General features: G+C 38.7%; 2 protein-coding genes across 2 annotated transcripts; one reads left to right on the forward strand and one right to left on the reverse strand.

Moving 5' to 3' along the window:
- Positions 1-1,291: 1,291 nt before the first annotated feature.
- Positions 1,292-15,691, reverse strand: LOC144650985 (uncharacterized). Its single transcript, XM_078510834.1, has 15 exons — positions 15,556-15,691; positions 12,709-12,810; positions 11,522-11,660; positions 10,681-10,968; positions 9,741-10,051; positions 8,456-8,616; positions 7,167-7,480; positions 6,602-6,742; positions 6,091-6,314; positions 5,485-5,611; positions 4,629-4,742; positions 4,059-4,216; positions 3,099-3,251; positions 2,429-2,537; positions 1,292-1,793 (listed from the first exon to the last, which is right to left on the reverse strand). Exons 1-15 carry the CDS (start codon positions 15,564-15,566, stop codon positions 1,599-1,601), a joined length of 2,547 nt encoding a protein of 848 aa, XP_078366960.1. The 5' UTR covers positions 15,567-15,691; the 3' UTR covers positions 1,292-1,598.
- A 318-nt stretch (positions 15,692-16,009) lies between these two features.
- On the forward strand, positions 16,010-20,289 carry LOC144650959 (microtubule-associated protein 1 light chain 3 alpha-like). The gene is made up of 4 exons (XM_078510803.1): positions 16,010-16,170; positions 16,324-16,379; positions 16,559-16,665; positions 19,291-20,289. Exons 1-4 carry the CDS (start codon positions 16,125-16,127, stop codon positions 19,460-19,462), a joined length of 381 nt encoding a protein of 126 aa, XP_078366929.1. The 5' UTR covers positions 16,010-16,124; the 3' UTR covers positions 19,463-20,289.
- The last annotated feature ends 356 nt before the right edge of the window (positions 20,290-20,645 follow it).

Here is a 20,645-nt window from a genome sequence, read left to right on the forward strand (position 1 = left end):
TAAAATTTCAACCGACAATGTTGGAATATATTATTGTCATTGCGCTATAACGCCATCTGCTATTGTACGGTTAGTACGTTTATAGAAAAAATATTTGTGCGTATTCTAAATCATCATAGCCCATTTGCTAAAAAGAAGCCATACCCGGGGAATAACTGCTCTACTTAAACAAGTTTATATTCTAAGTTTTTTTCATTGATGTTTGAGGACAGAGCAAGAACTGAATCAGAGTCAATTTTTTGACTTTCTATATGTAACTCCTTTTTTTGCAGCATGTTTTTGAGATCATTGGCAAACGTAAGTTTCGTTTCATATTCGTCAAGAAAGACTTAGTAACTTAAAACTTAATAAATAAAAAATAAAACAAAACTAAAAAATTAAATAAAAATTAAATAAAAATATTTAACTGAACAATAAAATAGCTCGGTTACATATTTAGCAAAAAGCTAGCAGAGCTTAAAACCGCGCTGTTGAAACTTAAGTGAAATTTTGCTAATAAAAATAAATCATTAAATGCTTTTCGCTTGCAAAAAGGTTATGTGATTTCCTAGCGTCACAATCGTAATATTATATGCATTCCAGGGCACTCCTCGCCGATACACTGATGACGGTAGACAATAAATCACTTGTTCAATGTGAAGCACAATTGACAACAGCGACTACACACGAGCTGTATATTGCATCGTTGCCCATAGCCGTTGTCAAACGGCCTTTGCAAGGAGAATTGAAAGCGAACATTATTTGGGGGTTTTAGCGTACATTCTGTTTTACGTAGGATTTGCCCTCAATTCACGTATATCATGCATACGGTCACTGTCATGGCAACTTCATCGACAAACAACAGGGGACTGGCACGAGTGTAAGTTACCAGTAGCCTCTCGTTATGCAATGTTTTCGAGTGACGATTTTTCAGTGTACACATCAAATGGCCCCGCGGGAGGGGGGGGGACCCCTTCCGGAAGAGACGGGGATGCTCGTCGTCTCGCTTAGGAGTGTAAATTTCGGATTTTGGTCTCGCTTAGGGCGTTCCAGGGCAAAACGCCGATATATTTAGCCGACAAAGGATCTTGTTTAGACTTGCACGCGAAGAAAAATATAAAATATAAATCCTAGTTATCATTTTGGTATGTTATAGGGGCAAAAAATAAGCTGAGCCAAACCCAGATTAGTGTTCTTAAGGGGGTATTAGAAAATTCGACGAGAAAATTTCATATAGGTGTCTCCTTCACCCGGCATAGGGTATTTGGCACAGACACTCGAGAAATCTCCAAAATTTAACATAACAACCATCCACAGTTTCTACAACATTTTAGAACTTTATTCATATTTACAATGTTTGGTTCGCCTTTTTCCGCACACATGCGTGCTTCTGCCTCTTCAAATCAGACACTTGCAGTCCGTTCACGATTTGTACGCCTTAATGCAGCGAACGGAATGCAACGTTGGTGGTGGTAATTAGTGCTTTGCAATTATTTGCATTTAATCGGGCCGGGCTGAAGAAATTGGTTGTTTCTCTCTCAATGTAATCATTCTTGTTGGAATTACGATTACGTCTCGTAGCGGGGTTACTGCTGTCGTTGTGATGTCGTTATATTTTGTCAGCGCACTCCTTCCATGAACGATGCATCAAGGCTTCGTAGCAGAGTTCTCATAAAAGTCATTTCCTTTCGTGTGTTCTCAAATATTTCCTTAGGATCATCCGAGGGACAGCGGAGGCAGTTCGGCGCCCAAACCATCGACAAGTTATTAACATCCATCTTTGTTACTGCGCACAGATCGGGAAGGGAAAATATCTGCAAATAACGAACAGAAAAAGAGGAATGACCAAGAGCGCGATTCGTACCAAGGAAAATTTGACTTTTAGCGCGTTTAAACTTCAGAGAAGTTTGAACGCAAAATGTCATTTTTACAAACACTGAAAATTATAAATATTACTGAAATTATAGTAAAGCTAAGAAATAGTAATGTTTCCTACAAAAATTGGCGAAGTAATTTTTAAACCACGATCATTTTGAACGTCCGCCATTTTGAACATCTTTCCTTCCGGTAACTTCCAAAAAAGAAATACCAGCCGCCATGTTGTGACGTCATTGCGCAAGTGCGATTTTCCATGCCAGCAGGACAAAATGTTCAAAATGGTGGAAGTTCTATTTTAGAAAACGACCACGGTTTTAGTGGGAAATTTTCTTTTTTTTTCTTGCATTTTAGCAAAAAAAAAAAAAACCTCAGAATATTCCATACAAATGACGTAGATCTGTTAGATATGTGATTACGTGACCGCGAAAATTCAAAAGCAAGGAGCAACCAATCAGAAACACTGAACGGATATCGGTAGAGCTACGTCATCAGTAAGGAATTCATAGGGTTGACACCAGGCTTCTCTCGAACACGAGAACTGCGCGCGCGAAAACAGACGTGTGCGTCATACCTGTAAAAACCTTATAAGGTAAGAGAGGACGAGTCTGTTGACTTCAGGAAGAGCCATTGCAAGCGCCACTGCAACTGTAGGATCGTCACAGTTGTTTACGCATTTGTCAGTAGGAAGGAGTTAAGGGAACATGGCGTAATGTACAGGCACTAGTAAGAAGAATAGATTTCTGCAGTAGTGCAGTAGTAGTGGGCCCATAATACATATTAGTAGACACTCAGCCCGTTCCATTGGAAATCCGTGAATCTGATTGGTTCTCATATTATCAATTCGGTGATAGAACACAATCACGTGCACGTTGCCCTTGAAAGGGAAACTAATTATTGTTTTTCGCCTAAAATTTACATTCATTTGTAGGTTTCGGACAGCTGTCTTTTAGTGTCTATTAAACCTGCCCTCGTTTTCTTTGAGCGATAGCTGCCCCGTTGACTAGAAAACCCGCTAGGGGTCACAGTCAAGTTATAATACTACTTATATCGTAGAATAAATGTACCTGTTTTGAACGGATAACAAATAACAAGGGCTTAGTGACAATTTGTTAAACATAGTTAACAATAAAACTGTGAGCTCTAAAAAACCCTACATAACTCCGTTAAGTCCCTAGACAGCAATAACTAATTCATCAAAAACCAACCTCCCAAAACTAATTCTAGTTTATTTTAAAGGATATTAATGTTGTTCCGGTATAAGAGGTTCGTGAAGTTCCCTGAACCAAAGCTTGAGTAGTGACGCCGGCACATGGGGGTCAGTGATATCCGTGGGGACTTCCCATCTGTCTAGTTTGACCTTTTGAGAATTCACTTCGTCGATATCCCCAGGGACTCTGAAATGGACAAAAAAAGAGACCACTTCGTGTTAGCTTTTCCAAAAATAAGTACAAGACACCCTTCAGTCTATTGTCTCGACATCCAGACACTGACACTCCAGGTTATTAGTCAGATCACAATCCAGGAACGCGGAATCCGAAATGTAACCATGATGGGAATACAAAGTAACCGCGATGCAACGCGGCCACACAATAGTAATGTCAGGGGGTAGGGTGGAGAGAGTTTTCGAGCTTCTGAAATATGACATTTTGGGTTTGGTAAAATCTACATGAAATTAGAGTAGCGAGCAAAGATTTTACTGTTTGCAGCTTGGAAAAGAAATCCAGACCTTTTGTCAGGTTTTCAGACTTTCTCTTTAATTTATTTTCCATACTTTTTTCCTTGTCTAGAATACTTGCTTAAAGATTTCAATACGTTTTTACGACTTCCAGACTCTACACGTCACCAACCTTGGTTTATTAATGGGTTGTTGGGAAAACATGATAAAATCCTTGGGATGCATACTGGGAAACGGCGAAAAAACATCTCCGTGATAGACGCAGAGATGCTGATTTCATGAAGGCAAGAGGGCCATGGACTTTGGCGTAGCGATAATTACCCTGTTACCCGTAGCGCTGAAATGTACACAAGCAGAGAAGAGACCGTTGAAAGTGCCAATGATTTAAAAGAGAATAGCATTTGCGTGAAAGCCCAGCGCTGACATAGTACAGGAAGCAAAATATAAAGTAATTTCAAGGACTGCTAGCCTTTACCGCGGGTTGTCTTAATATTGAATAAGGCCTCATTTCAATTTGTTTTCTCACCTGAAGATACCTTCTGTTGAAGCACCTTGATGTTGCAGAACCGACTCAGCAAGGGTGGGTAAAATCCATGGTAGCTTAAGTGAAGGGAATCGCTTGGCTTGTGCCTCCATGATGTCATCCAAAGTAGCACCAAACATGGACGGGTGAAAAACAGAGGACTGGGGATAGAAATACCACAGGGTTAGTTTATAGCTCTTATAAATCGGGTTTGTTTTCTGTAAAAAATGAAGAAGCAAGCCGTACTATATAGTACAAAAAATGACCAATCACAATGCGCGTACTAATGTGAGAGATTTAATAAGAAAACGTACTGCATACAGCACTGAGCCCACGATGCCCCCTTTAAGGTCAGTAACGTTACTTAGTAACAATTGTTGGTCAGTGCGTTGTGGTTGCTAAGGAACGTAACGTCTAAGACGTTATAAACTATATTCAGGGGGGCTATATTTTCAGTTGGAAGGAGAAATAAGTGCTGCCGCTAAAAAATGCCCATCCTTACCAGAAAAACTGATCAAAAACCAAGAATACGTTCTTTGTCTTCTCATGTGGCAAACTGTTTCACGAACTCACCTTAGCCTGTTGTATTTCATCAATACTTGGCTTTCTCAGACCTCTCTTAGCACCTGTTCTAGCGATTCTTTTGAGCCTCACGGAGCAATGTCTGGCGTACTGAGTCACGGGAATCTAGAATTAATCACGAGAAAATAAAATTACTGAATTGAAGTATCACATTTTGGATACAAATTTCGGTTTCTGGGAACTCTCATTTTGTGGCAACTTCGATCTTTCCTCACTAAAAGTAATATAAGATAACAGGATCCTATTACCCGTAGCGTGCAACTCCCATACTGCGTCTGTGAAACAGCGTTATCACAAGTAAAGTTATTTTTAAATACGATTTTCCAGCACATTGGTTTCAGACAGCCAATCACAAGGGATTTTGCAATAGACTGTTGATAAATCCACCTGGGAAGTTTACATAGCGAATACATGCGAGGAATTTTTTTCGGAGTGTTCTGACAGCATTTCAAGCGATGATTTCAGTATTTCCTCGCAAAGTAGTAGCTAGCTTCAACGGAGGCAGTAATGTTTTGCGGAAAAGGCTTAGCTAACAGACTTTTTTCACGTGATAACCCATAGCTTAGAGTGTTGATGCTCTGGCAGAGAAACAGTGCTGTGGACCAAAAATTTACTTGACTAATCAATGAATGGAATCGGAAAGCGTTACGAAAGTGCGGCAAAAAACAGCAGGAATGGCAGCTTATTCTTAAGAAATATCGGTCAAATTTTATTTTGCAGGTAGTTTCTTCACAGCTTTATAATGTAATCTATTTTAAAAGCACCCGGCTACTCCTACTGCTAGTGGCAGACAACATAGATCATAAGTGTTGGTAATTAATAAACTAAATATAACAAGGAAGCTAACCTCTTTCCAGTCGGCATCTTCCATGTGTTTGTTGATATAACCATCCAAGTAAGAGTAGAACTTGGTCGAAGGAGGAAACAAAGCCAGGCATATCGCCATGAGCTCCCAGCCACATCGCAAACTCTCCCTGAAAAAGATCAAATTAATGCTTCAAATCAAATTCTTTTGTTCACTGAAACATTATCATCCGTCCTTGTTACGTCCTGAAACAAGCACGTACTTTATTGTTACTTATTTTCGCGGGAACTTAATTTCGCGAAAATGGAATGGAAATATTTCGTGGGTCTTAATTTCGCGATTTTTTGAGAATCGCGAAAATTGCGAAAATTAAGTCCCGCAAAATAAGTAACAATAAGGTAGTCAAATTACAGCACCAATTTCTCTAATTTCACCTTCTTTTTGCACTTAATTTGTTTATTTGCATTTTTTTTCACGGCATATTAGCTGTGTACGAAGTGTACGAAGGTCAAAACCCCGTGTTTAATGACATGTGATAAGATGATGTAGTTAATAAAACTCTCTCTCATACTTTTTAACCAACCTTACGGCGAGAAGCGATTAGTCACTTAACTTTTCTTATAGATTTACGTAATATACGTTACTTACGGTCTAAAATTGTCCGTTGTCTGCTTGCACAGCTGAAGGTAGATCTCGTCTCTCAGAACTGGCGTGTTCCAGCCCTTGGTTGTGAGTTCCAGAGCCAACTTCTCGGGAGATTTTCCTTTGATAGCTCGATCGCCCATGTAACCAAGAATGAGCTTAAAGGTATCGATTGCATCCTTCTTTAACTGCCTGTCCTGTATCAGGATAAGGGGCTTCTTGATCGGCACCTGTCAGTTAAACGAATAGGACATTCTGATTGGTGATTACAAAAAAAATGTTGGTTAACCTAGTTTGTTCGCCTTTGTTTTTTTTGTTGTTTTTTTGCTTTCAATTGATTTCTTGTAACAACACAGAATCCTTCTCAATTCGTATGTGTCCATTTTCACCCTTAAGCATTTTTCATCAGGAATTAAGACTATAAAAGGTTGTTTAGCTTTTATAACTGGTAGAATAACAACTCAAACGCTAACAACATTCACCACTGGTGCAAATGCCACTAGTGACATTGTTATACCTTTGACCATGACAGCATGCTTGCTAAAGAAATCCTCTTGCGCCTGAAGACACCTTTCTTGTGATGGCTGAAATATTCTTCATATGCGCCAAGAGCTCGCATCAATGGAGGTTTGGAACCAGGGATGGAATGCGAACGTTCCTGCAAAATAGAGTTACAACATTAATAACTTGGCGCATGGTTCATGCTAGGAGCTTATGAATATCACCTTCTTAGCCGACGAGGCTGTAGGCCGAGTTGCCTGATATCAGACGATATTATGCAAGATACATGTAAATCAGGATAATTCTTTTATTTTTCAACAGCTTGTAAACGTAACGAATTTTATTGCTAGAATTGTGGTTATGCAGTGATTTGCAAGAATGCAGGCTGGTAAGAATCCTGGCAAATATCCGCCTGTATGTTACGTTCAGACGACAGAGGACTTCCTGATCAAATACGGGCCGTGAACATGACAATTTATTGAATAATTTAGGACAGTGTGGCATTTAGTAAGGAGATATTTTAACTGAGTGATATTTTAACTGAGCTTGGTTAATAAAAAAAAAGCTGAAGATAAGCTTACCAAGGTACTATGTTTTGAGGGGCCTGTTGCTGGTGATGCAATGGATGATGGTCGACTGAGCCGCGGCAAAGTACTGGGTGTCCCCACTGACTTGGTCTCGTCCTCGTCTTCATCATCATCGTCATCATCGTCATGTCTCAGGTCCTTCAGCACACTGTCACTCACTTGCCGCTGATGCCTCAATGATCGAATACTCAGCTGGCTCTCGTTAAGGGAGGGTGGGGCACATGCTTCCACTAAACGTGCTGTGGTAGCCGGCATGCCTCCTGCTCTGAGCTTTATACTCAGAGAATCATCCACACTATCTTGGTGTCCTGTGCATGTGGAAGTAATTTCCCAAAGCGTTAATATAAAAATCACCAACCAAAGTTAATAACAACAAAACGATGATTTTAGTTATTCTTAGCATCTGTCTTAGGGCTAAAAATAAGTGTTTCTGCGCTTTCTAACTTTCTAACATAATTTATGCATGTTGCAACGTCACGCCACGTCATGCATCCAACGCGCGTGCTGAGGAATTTTTCTGAACACATATAGGGTAGAGTGGGTAGCCGTTACATTAACTTGGCTTGTACTTTCCTAAATGGGTCGGTGACCCCTACTTTTTTAACGGGATCACATTGTTAAGGATAATGCCGTACATTTTGCGAGAAAATGAAAAACATATATATCGACTAAAAGTTTGATTTTTTTCTTGTCCTACGCAAGTTCGAACTCGGCTTTAATTTGAGCTTTTTTGTTTTGCCATACGATGGTTTCAAATGCCTCTTTCAGGGTTAAATCTTAATAAAAGGATGGCAACACTCTAGGAACTATTGATTTACGCAACAGACGCACTTCTACAAAGTGTGACCAAGATCGTCTGCCTTCGTTTTAGTACTAATCTTTGACATTTTTAACCATGCTGATTGAATTACATGTGCCATTTTTTTTTTTTTTTTTAATCAGGGTAGTTTTCCATGCGCTTTATCTTTGAAACGAAGTGGGTGATCCACACTGACAGTTATGCCTTTCTGACACAAATAACTCATTACCTGATCCCATAAAAATTTAAAAAAATCTAACAACTAGAAAATTATTGCACGAACGCCCTTAATACTTAGTCCTACAAGGGAGCAGCAACTGAAATTATAACATTAGGTTAAATGTGATAATTTCCCTTTTTTTGCTCATTTTCTTTTGTTTGAACCTCTAGAAACATTCCTTAAAGTTATCAACTACATTGTACTCCTTATAGCTCACTGTAAATTTGAGTTTAAACAAAATCTGTGCGTGTATGCATGCTATACCTTTGTTACTTGCAATTGATTTTCCACTTTCAACAAAGACCGAGTCATCTTCTCTGTTCTGAGCAGCAGCTCTGTTGGCTAAAATGCTCCTGGAGGCACTCTCCACTGCTTGTCTTGCTCTCTCAATGGTCCCTGAGGGGCTGAGGTGGTCCTCACAGGTGCTTGATAGAAAGAATGTAAGGTAAACAGTAATATACTGACACCTAAATTAAGCAAATTATGACTTCACAAAAATTCGTAATAATTTATAAAAATCTTTACCCCTTAATTAATGTAAACGACTGTTTGGAGATAGTCATGTACATGTATAATAACATTGTCATATAAGCACTTACTTAGAGAGGCAGGCGTAAGAGTTTGCTGGGAGTGCGGTTTTGCATTAATTTTTGGTGGAGTTTTGCGGTAATTTTTATTTAAACCTGCGGTATTGGGGTTTTACAAGACTAAGGGGTGTGTGGGTTAGGTCGCGGTAGTCGGTGAAAAATTGTCTGCAGTGATATGACTCTGTTAGGTTTCCACTGGATCTTTTCACATCTGGTTGTTTTTCTTCAGTTAAACAAGCTCGAGCCGGGAGTGTTTTGTTTTACAGTGTATCAGGCTACACAATCAAGAGTCATCATTATGCAAACTAGCCCTGTGGTTTGTAATTGCAGTCAATAATTTGTGTAAAATTAATACTTGATGTGATGAATCGTTTTATCGAATGAAACGGCGACTTGATGACATTCCAGGCTGGATCTTCATCTCAGATCAAGTGTTTTGAAACTGAGGTAAAAGTAAAATTTGACATGGTTTGCAGTTTTGTAGTGCCGTATTTCTGTGCGGTTTTGCAGTTTTCAGACCCCCCCCCCCCTTATGCCCCCTCCTTACAATTAAGTTTCAGTTACTGGGATCATCACAAAAATCAGCCTTACAAAGCTGTGTACTTTCACCATGGAGTTGGGTTGGAGATTCTCATGGAAATGAGCGGGTATTTAATAACCATGTTGAAAATGAAAATTTTCACAGATCCCCACCCATTTGAGATCACCATGATGCCTTCCTCAACAAGTGGACAGCACAATGTGAGTCAAAACTTAGATAACACTACCGTCTACAGCATGCAATCAGACTGGTACAACCCTGACTGAAATGTCACACACTGAAAAATCATGTCAGTATGGTATGGTGAGCTACATGCTTATTCAATATTGTGCACTTGCCTAGTCTAAATGCACCCCAGGATAGGTTTGGACATTCCTAACCCTCATTCTTCTCTATTTATAGCATACATCTCTCCACTTACTCATCCAGGTTGCCATGCCGTGATAAAGTCCCTGACGGTGTAAACTGCCCCTCGTCATCTGTTCCATTCTCTCTTTTATCTTCATCATTAGGTGAGGGTAAGTCTGGCAAGCCAGTCAGTTCCGGGAAAGGAAGCTCAGGTGACTTCCGTTTATCCAAGTCATCCCCAGCAGCATATTTTGCGCTGTCCTCGCCTGCTTCCTTGGAATTTCTGTTGTCAATCTTTTCAATTGCATTGTCCTCAGAAGGCTTACTGTCTGTTCCATTTTCTACTGGGGCAGCATCCTGGGTAGGTCCATTAACAGGAGTTGGCTGTTGGTAAACAAAATATGGTTACAAATGTTACTTGACACAATATTATGAATGCACAGATTGAGGGTCGTCACAAGGTGCGAAGCAGCAATGCACAAAATCCATTCCAGTAAGCCTAAATAGCACTTCTGTCAGCCTAAATGCAGGTCAGAGGTCAGCATGAGAGTCGGACATGGTTTTGTCTGCTCTCTCCAAATATTGTAATATAATTTCATTTTCATTTGTATTTTTATCTTAGTACCTTAGGTGATCTGCTTTAATATGGGGTCTTGACTCTTTTGCATTTCAACCTTTTGTTTTTGTTTTTTACTTAGCCATAAATTGTGATGGCCCTATAACCTCCTATTGGCTTGGATGGGGGAGTGGGGAGTAAGGCTGTTAGGAAGGCTGTTAGTTGCAACATTAATAATACATCACATGCAACATTTAATCTAGTACAGTCAGACAACTCTCTCTTAAACTGAGACTGTTGGGACCTGCTCCAGCTGTCTGTTTTAGAGGTGGCCATCTTATAGGGAGTTTAATTACACTTAGAATGTCTGAAAAATGACAGGGGCCAACACCAGGTGTCCATTAAGAGATAGTTGACTGTACTACAAAACTAAGCAAAGGTACAATTGGAAACATACCTGAGCACTGGAATCTGTATCATGTTTCCTGTGTTCTCTTGAGCTGGTTCTTTCTCTTTTCTCTCTACTTCCATGCCGGCGTGATGAAGAGCCTTCTCTTGTGACTCCGTCCTTCCTTCCGCTGCTCTCTCTTCTCAGTAAGGACCCATCACCGTGACTGCTTGCACCATCTTTCCTATGGCTTCCATCCCTTTTTCTTCTGTCAGAACCTTCACGCCTTGAAGAACCCTCCCTTCTCTCCAATTCTTTGGCTTTGGCTGCTCTGCGCTTTTCTCTTGCCTTCAGTGTCTTAAATGAAAAAATCAAAATCACACCACTCACCACCTGTCTTTAACCCAAGAAAACAGGATCTGATTCATCATTGTAAAGAAATTTGGTAAGAGAACAACTCTTATGAGTGTGTATTTTTTGAATTGGAGCCACAACAACAAATCATCTGTGCCAGAAATCCCGAATCCCAATAAATGGCTGACCGCAAGCTACCTAAACTATTTGCAGCCTAACCAGAGTGTTATTTGGGCTAACCAGAGTGCTATTGAGGCTAACCGGTGTTTTATTTAGGCTAACTGAAATGACTCGCATGACCCATGAGCCATGCGAGCCAGAAATCCCTTATCCCAATTAAAGACTACTGGTAGCTAACCGCAAGTTACCTTAAGTTCCAAACTAACTGTAGGCTAACCCCAGTGCTACTAATTAGGCTAACCGGAGTGCTATTTAGCTAGAGGCTAACCAATTTGCTTTTTAGGCTAACCGAAATGGCTCACATGACTAGCTGGCTTGCACTTTCTCAAGATCCAACTTTTGTCAGAAGGAGCAATTTAACTGATTGAAATCTAACCTGTAGTCTGGCAAGAGGGATGATCTCTGAATCCTTTGGTTTATGCCAAACTGTGGTCTGCGTTCCAGCACAGTAGTAATAGTAACGTCGAGTCTTCTGGTCGTACAGTTCCCACCACTGGCTGTCATTTGCTTTCCGACTGCAATAGTATTTTATACAAAAAATTGTTTTTATTATTAAAAGTGTTGTTCAAAAAGATTAATTCACAACATAACACACTCCCACAGTGTCTGCTGTTACTAAACTGTTAAAATTAGAAGAAAAGAGATTGAACCAAACGGTTCCATAGTGCCTCTCTCCACCCAGGGCCCAGTTGTTTAAAGGGTGGATAACGCTATCAGGGATAAATCACTATCCACTGGATAAGTACTAGTGTTAAGAAAACATACTGCGCTATCCAGCAGATCTCTCTCAGTTTGTGGACTACTTTTTTAGTTGAAAAATAAATGTTTGTAAACATGGTACACTATTATTAAATAACCATGGATCCAAAGGAAACCTTTTTGGGGGGGAGGGGGGGGGGTTAAGTGAGCTTTTAACCAAGCATTTATCACATCAAAAATACTATACTAGGTAAAGACTGTATTCCAGCCTAGTGGCCCATCAGGCCGGATCCAAACCTGGTTTTTATAGCACTGATGATGCGACTAGGGGTACTTTCTACTCCTTCAATCATGGATGGGATGCTAGTCCATTGCAGGGTTACCCCCCATTTAAATACACCTGGGTGGAAAGAGGCACTGTGAGAGCAAACTGTTTACTACCCAAGAATACAACACTCAAAGGGCTCAGACCCACAACCCGAGTTTAATGTGCTGACCATATGCATTAGGCCACTATGCCTCCCACAAATTATTTTTTTACCACCTCAAAATTTTACGTGTACATAGTTCCATAAATTGTCCATACCTCCCCCACAGAAGGGATTATTCTTAAGACCCTACACGTACCCCTCTGGAAATTCCAATTAAGCTTCACACATTTCCTTAACGTTTTTGGCCTTTGAGACCCCTCCCACCCTCAGGAATTTCTCATCCCTTCTGTGGGGGTGACAATTTCTGGAACAACAGGATAAACAAATCCCACAACAATAATTTACACATGGTACTCTATAGTAAAATGAACGACACTTTTTACAGTCATAAAAAGAGAAAAAATTAATTATAGTTTACGTAAAATTCACTTACACTCTGACCCCAGCTGGCGGTTCCCATAAACATTGGCCACTTTTAAGATTGGCATACATTGGTTCCCCAGTTCGGGGCTCAATTATCTCAACCCAGTCTGCCCTAAAAAGGTAATTTGTAGATAATAAATGCATTAAAAATCACTGAGATATCCCTGTTAACATTTATAAATTTGAGGCCAGTACATTGCCTTCTTGAGTGAGCATGTCAGATTTCAGATTTTTTACCTTATTATATGAAATTTTGGCAACACATTAACATTAGCAATTTTGAAAAATCTGTATTTAGCAGCTTTAATTTTGCAATTTTTTGTAAATTTTGGAACATAACTCTTTCCAAAATTACATGAAAATCTGTATTTAGCGATATTTTCATTTTAATTAGCGATTTTTTGAAAAATCACTAAATTCACTAAATTAAAGTGTTGCCAAAATTTCATGTAATAAGGTATTTGTCATTTGGCAATATGTCACTGTAAGCAACACTTTTAAATTTATCATAAAGGGAAATGTATTTGTGTACAAGTGTAGCCTGAGTACATTCAAGGATACAACTAGCGGCTGACATATTAATTTGGAAAGGGACAAGGATTTTTAATCCCTGAATCTCACGGCACTCATGTTATCATTGTGTTAACTAAATATAGATTGTAGTCCCAGGGGGGGTACTCCGGCTTGTTAATTACGGGGATGATCGAAGGATTTTTTTGGGTTTGAAATTTTCAATTCCGGGATTTTCTTGGGTTGGAAAATTTGGCAAGTATTTTTTTGGGTGACTTGATTTAGATAGGGGATTTTTTGGGTATTACCTTAAAACGAACTAAAGTGCCTTGGCGCGGCCTTGGCGTTTTTATGGTATGATGAATAAACAAAGCGAGCGTTCTTTGTGTTATGTTATTGCCCCTCCCGGCAATTTAGGGGTAATTTGACAAGGGATTTATTTGGGGGTTATTTTTGGTCCAGGGATTTTTTTGGGTAATGTCGGAAGACTTAGGGATTTTTTTGGGTCCTGAGTTTTGCCTCCATTCGATCATCCCCGTCATTTACAAGCCGGAGTACCCCCCTGGGATTGTAGTTTCCCACTGGTCAACAAAAGACCTACCCTAGAAAAGTTTTCTTGGGATTAATCAATAAAATCACTCGACTTATGTGCCAAATGAATATAATTGTACGCTTCACATATGCATTGATGATAACAGATAGCAAAAACATGACAACATATTCACAGTTTTCATGTACATGTATGTATGAAAAATCCAATTAAAGGTATGGTCCTGACTTTAACAGCTGATTTAGAAATATTAAAAGGCCTACTAAACAGTACCTAGATGTACGTACAATAGCCTGTCTACAAATGAAATCGAAGGATTAATTTATAGGTTAAATAACTCTGAACAGAAGATAGAAGGCTAGCCTTGATAATCCATTACATCTTGCTACCACAAAAACATTAGAATTCACATTAAAATGGCACAAAACAATTAAAACTACCTCGAATTAAGATGAAAAACATTAAAAACAATTCAATTAACACAATATCACCAAACATCAAGTTTGAACTTGCTCTGGTATAAATTTATTCAAAGTTCCTGAATTTGCAACAAAAACTTGAAAAGAAACCTAAAGATCAAGAACTGTTTCCTGTTTCCTGTTCAGCCAGCACATAGCGATAACAATGTTAGCTTACAGTACATTGACTGTACTTGTTCCTCAAACAATATTTTGTTGTATTTTTGTACTTGAGTATATGATTTACATGTTATTACCGGTTACTCATTGAAAATTAACAACCCGCCAGCCCAATGATGGATAATTTAAATGATAGGCATAGTGTAAACACAACAACTGTAACTTAAACTAGCTGCACATGTAGGGTTTAGAGCAGTTTAACGATAAGATTCAGCAATATTAAATGGCTGACAATAATGTACGTTTTCGTGACACGTCGCTAGGAAATAAAAATTCAAAATTGTAATTAATTGTCCTTGAACAAATAAACTTACAGGTACTTCCGACACACCAATTTGTGTATAAACCTAAATAATTTTGCGAGCCAAAAACGGGATTAATGAGCTGAAAGAAGCCGAATTTGATCTCGCTAATTTGTTCAAAACGAATTAAGCTCACATTTTTGGCGAACAAAGTTGATTCTAGAACGGGTGGGCTTTGTAGTCTATTTTAATAGTTCGATCGAGCATCAATTTTGTTTAATTTACACCATCAAATATTCAATAAAATAAGCCATATTTTAGCAATAAAAGGATTTGGATCGAATGATGCACGCGAGAATTAATACAAAGTTCTTAAATCTTGTCGATCTGCGAAATGTGCCAAACAGTGATAATTGCGTTTTGTGTATTCGATTGAGTACGTTAACAACTGTTTTTACACTTCAGTGAATAACATCGAAAGAAACGATCTAACCACTAAATAAAACCGAATTAGAGCTTTTCGCAAGAGAGTAGAGTACTGGGAAATCCTGCGTTCAATAAAAGGTGGATCCCAAAATAAACAATATATTTTAAACAATGCCTCTTCGCAAATCACAATTTCATAATCTCGCTGTCGATTGTTCAGCTACCCATCAAGACTTTTATGACTAAAAACACTTGATTGAATGCGATCCAGATAAATCACACCGTTTTATACCTTACAATCTCAGTTACAGAGCAGTCGGCCGAGGAAAAAAACGTTTATAGTGTCGCAATTTGTGGACTAGCGTATTTATTTTGAAAATGCTCTCGCTAGGGCTATAACCCCCTAGCGATGCGAACTTCACCGCGTACAAACAAGCTACTAAAACTTGAAATATAGAACGAAAACGGGTGATTGATTATGTAAAACTTACTTCTCAGCCATTAGAGTTTTCGTTGGTTACAAGGATCCTACACAAAGCTCAGTGTGTTCGCCATAAATTTGATGAAAATCCATCGATTTTTTCGCCCATAGTCGCCTTTGCTATGTGTGATTACTGCGGTCTTCAGTTTACAAGGCGCGCCTCCAGCAGAGAAGCCTGGACTCAACTATTCCCAGTCTCTCTGGGTAAAACGTCTAAAATTTTATGGGAGGAGAGGCTAACGAGTACGCTGTCAAAACTTTGTTGTAACATTTTTATTTCTTTAAATTTTAAACCATTTTTTCCTTAAAAGACACCTAATAAATAGTTAATCAAAAAACTTTGTTTTAAAATCGATTTTAACAGTTTTTGTACGATTTAAAAGCAAAGGGAAACTAAGGTCTTTTACCCCTCCATAGTGGAAATTGTAAATGTTCTAGCCGCCATTATTTTTCATGACGCAATCAGAATGATTGAAAAAGCAAAACAAAACAAAGCAAGGCTGAAAATTTCGGTTTCGATATTTTTCACTGTTTTGCTTTGTTAATTGCCTTCAAAACGCGTTTAAACGACTTTTCGACATGAATGGACAAATAAGCAAGCCGTTTAAACAAAGGAAAAGCTTCTGTAAGTTGCGTGGCTCGCATTTTTCGTGGGAAAATAGCGAATGCCTCGTCATCGATGAGAATTTGCTGCCATTCCTTCTTTTTTACATTCAGCGCGGTTTTTGTGGCTTTCACTTTGTTTTACTGATGTTTTCTCTTTCCGGACAATATACAGCTGCAAGGAAAAGAGATTCAGAGGCAATCGTCCGACAGTATCCTGATAAAGTTCCGGTAAGACAAAAATTTAGGCTTATAAACACACTGAGAAAGTCAAAAAAATTATGCATGTTAATTAGGCCAGTGTTATTGTCGAAATCAAGTGGAATGTATTCATAATATATCGAGTTCTAGCTATCAAACTTTTGTTTTTATACCGTAATGTTTAAGCTTGTGTTCTCATGTCTGTACAGGTTATTGTGGAAAGATTAAGAACAGAGAAGTCGTTGCCTGTACTCGACAAAATCAAGTATTTAGTTCCGTCGGATCTGACTATGAGCAGTTTGTCGAGCATCATAAGGTGAGATGAACATCAGCGGCAGTTTACAACGGTTGCTTAGAAAATAAACAAATATAGTATATTGCCTTTCAGGGCAAAAATAAATTCCGGTTGGAAACAAATGGAACAGCAATTTCCGGAAAATTTGATTGCTTGGAAGCAAAAATGGAAGGTATTGGAAATTGTGGACTAGGTAGTTTTTTCATCGCTTTTAGAAAAAATTCTGTGCCATTTTAATTGCTTTCATTTCCAGTCTTCTGCAAAGGGAAAACTCCACAGCTAGGGTGCAAAGAAATTGACTTTTCCAGCTTGCTTATTGGGAAAGCTGTAGCCAAGATGTACTAAACTGAAAGTCATTTTTACTAGCCCCTAAAAAATCTTCATAAGCATGATTCGAAAGGATTGAGTCCAGTGGACTCAATCCTTAAGAATCAATCCTTAAGTCTATCCTGACTGCAAAATCTACTAGCCCCAGGTTAACAGACACTAACCTCCATTCTTTCCCAGCGTATCCAATCGAACAAAATCACAATGATGTTCAATCGATCAAACACAATTGACTCAATCCGATTCAATTTTGTTCAGAATCCGTCTCTTTATAAGTAAATTACGCAGGACTAATCAGGGGGTCGGTGCACCGTACAAAATGTCCGCAATATAAACAAACAGTAGTTCGGTAATCGAACGTTCGACTGATCAGTATGATTGTCGACTGTTCGGTAATTGAACGTTTGATTTGGTTTGATTGACCAAATTTTATTGTGACTTGGATTATGTTCGATTACTGAACCCAATCAAACGGATTATGTTCGATTACTGAACCCAATCATGTTCAATTGGGTTTGATTATGGAATGTTTAATTGGTTACGCTGGGATTCTTTGCACAGTGCTCTGTCAAGTAATCCCACCCCCAAGCATTTGGTTCAAAAAAATAACAGCGGAGCTCCACAGCGGCCCTGGGGGCCACAGAGTGGAGCCCCATACCCATAGAAAATCAACAGAAATAGGAAAACCATGAACTTGAGTTTACGTGGTCATCATGCAGTGCTCGAAACTAACTTTTGCGAGTGGTCTTCCATGGACAAGTGAAGTGAAGTTTTTACTGGTCCTAGAGGAAACTTAACTGGTCCCATATTAATAACTTGCTTTTACAAAGAACACAGTAAGTACGGTCCTTACTGTGTTCTTTATAAAAGCAAGTTATTATATGGGGCAGCCTTGGATCAGGAAAATAAAGAACAACTTAGATGTTTCTCTTCTAAAATGTGTCTATAATATTAACAACTTTTCAAATAAAGTTATCAGAAAATCAACATAGTTAGGAGTGTTCATTCTTTTAGTAAACAGCCTGGTTCGGAATTCTCGCAGCCTTCGCAACTTTCTTGAACATTCTTCTCATTAACGGACTCTGTTTGACCTGTCCTTTTGAAGTAGTTCTGTAACGAAAAAGCTTGGCGAGCTGCCATCGTTGTTGTTCAGGTTTTAACCGCCAAATATGCAAAGAAGAACTCACAATACGGAACCAAACAGCTGGATTACACAAGTTTACCGCGCGATCACAACCCCCTGCAATGTTGATGCCTACGGCGCATGCCTCTGGATTTCTCGACCCAGTTTCTAACGAATTTCAAAATGGCGTCGAAGGATAAATGAGCGATCGTAAACAAGAGACAAAGCATGCAATTAATAGTCATTTTTATTAACTCAAGATATACAAAATCAAAGAGTAATGAAGGAAAGGAGCAGTGTACTCGTCCACGAGCAAGAGTAAGTGGAAATTTCACTCGTCCGCTGGGAAATTTAACTCGTTTTTGACGAGTGAACGACCGTTAGCTTCGAGCACTGCATCATGGCTAGCAGCATGGCTGGCGGACTCGTCCGTACGTACGTCGCCCACTTCAGAAATAGATAAACGCTAACATCTTTGATACTTGGCATCCAAGTTATGGTCAATTGACAGCTGTCACACAAGGTGTCCGCTGACCAGTATCACATGACTATATTGTGGGCTCAGGTGTATAACTCATCGAGGTGACGAGTTTTTTTTAAGTTGACCGCTGACCGCAAAATGTTTTTCTATTGGATCGCAGGCTCAAGACCTATTTTTTTTATGTCCAATGGTCAGTAAATTCACAAATTTAAATACACTGTAAAGGGCAAAGTAAATTATCGGGGAGCTCCGCTTTTAGGCTTGGCTAAATCTATTTAATAATTTGTTATGTTTATCTGTGTATAAAAATGGCCCAACCTGTATCCCAAGGGGCAAAGAGAGAGACCCATGGAACAAAGTTGAAAATGGCCTAGACTTGTAGCTCACCGTGACTGTCGCTTAGTGGTTAGAGCATAATGAGCACAAGGTCATGGGTTTGATTCCAGTCAGGGACTAAGATTTGTTCTTTGTCCCAAGCTTAATAATTATTGTGACATTGAAATAACTTTTTTTTTCTTGATTTGTGTGGTTGTTTGTCTACTGATTGATTGATTGATTGATTGATTGATTGATTGATTGATTGATTGATTGATTGATTGATTGATTGATTGATTGATTGATTGATTGATGGGAGGAGAGGGAGGAAGGAAGGAAGGAAGGATTGATTGGTTGGTTGATTGATTGATTGATTGATTTTTATTCTTTGGAAATGTAGGAAAAGGCTTCAATTGAGTCCAACCCAAGCATTCTTCCTTCTTGTGAATGAAAAAAACCTTGTCAGCATATCCATAACTGTTGGAGAGGTTTACAAAGATGAGAAAGACGAAGATGGATTTATCTACATGGTGTATGCATCGCAAGAAACCTTTGGTTCCTCAGATGTATAGTTTGCTAATTTTAATTTGGCATAGTACAAATAGTTTGTTAATGTACAGTCATGTAAATTAGTAAATACCTTAAGAGTGGGGGAGTACACTTATTTACTATTGAAAATGTATTTAGACAGTTATAATACAGGACTGTGTGAATGTATCATAGGTTTTTCAAAGAGGATAAGTAATATATCTGTAGCTTAAATTATAAATGAGTGCATTTACTTTTAATTATGTATAAAAATTCTGTGATCATAGGGATTTTCAACATATAAAATCAACATACAGTTATGGTACTTTTAAGACTATCAATAAAGGAAGACTGCCATTTACTATTTTCGATAAAAATATACAAGTTTTGTGTTTTAACTAATTTGCATTCTAAGTTTACTGCAGAAAATGTTGGCAAAGAATGGGAAAATATTTGCAATTGTAAGCCATATAATAGGGTTAGGGAGTTTTAACTAGTTGTGGTTAGGGTTGGACTTCTTTGTAGTTAAGGACCGCACTTTTTTTTTTTTGAAGTGAGCAGTTATTATTTCTTATTAAAATATATATATATAAGTAAGGTAAATCCTGCGCTGTCCTTCAAAGAAAAGTATTTGTAACTCACTTCTTATGAATAACACAATTATTATTGTTACTTTTTTGTGTTTTAATGTTCTAAATAATATTTTATGGTGAACTGCAATACCGGTATTTTGTGAACTGTAATTTTGCAATATTACAGTAAGATGGCAATGATATCAATTGAAATATTAAATCTGAGTACCTATGATTAAAATTACATTCCCTGTGAAAGGAAGCAATTTGCTCAAATTAAAAGAAAACTTTGATAGTGAGTATCTGTAATAATGAGGTTAAATGCGATTTAACCAAGTTAACCACAACGAGTGAGTAGGCAGTTGTCCTGGTGGTCAGCGGTTACAGCTCTTGTCGGGCTCAGTGCTTTGTGTTCTCGGACATTACAGCGTGGTGTCAGGTCTTTTTTCCATGGAGGGATTTCAGGGATGCTTTGCGAGTTTTTCCTCAGTGGAGGCCCTCCCAGGTATCCCAGGCACCCATCCTCCATATTCACGAGGCAGGGGTTAATGTGTTTTTAAAAGTCTCCTGTGTTAGGCAAGCCTTTAGCACAGAGGCATCGGGTTGGGATAAAAAAATGTTCCGTTAGAGTCGTAAAGTAGCTATCTAGATATTT

The sequence above is a fragment of the Oculina patagonica genome, chromosome 4 (assembly GCF_052425735.1).
Source record: "Oculina patagonica isolate OP01 chromosome 4, crgOcupat, whole genome shotgun sequence".
NCBI lineage: Eukaryota > Metazoa > Cnidaria > Anthozoa > Scleractinia > Oculinidae > Oculina > Oculina patagonica.

Bases quoted from the DNA above. Each gene is read 5' to 3' on its own strand.
- LOC144650959 (XM_078510803.1), top strand. From the start codon at position 16,125: ATGAATGGACAAATAAGCAAGCCGTTTAAACAAAGGAAAAGCTTCT. The intron at 16,380-16,558 runs GTAAGACAAAAA...ATGTCTGTACAG, and splicing joins AGTATCCTGATAAAGTTCCG to GTTATTGTGGAAAGATTAAG. The intron at 16,666-19,290 runs GTGAGATGAACA...TTGGAAATGTAG, and splicing joins AGTTTGTCGAGCATCATAAG to GAAAAGGCTTCAATTGAGTC.
- LOC144650985 (XM_078510834.1), bottom strand. The intron at 11,661-12,708 runs GTAAGTGAATTT...ATACTATTGCAG, and splicing joins CCGCCAGCTGGGGTCAGAGT to TCGGAAAGCAAATGACAGCC. The intron at 6,743-7,166 runs GTAAGCTTATCT...TCTATTTTGCAG, and splicing joins CCTCAAAACATAGTACCTTG to GAACGTTCGCATTCCATCCC.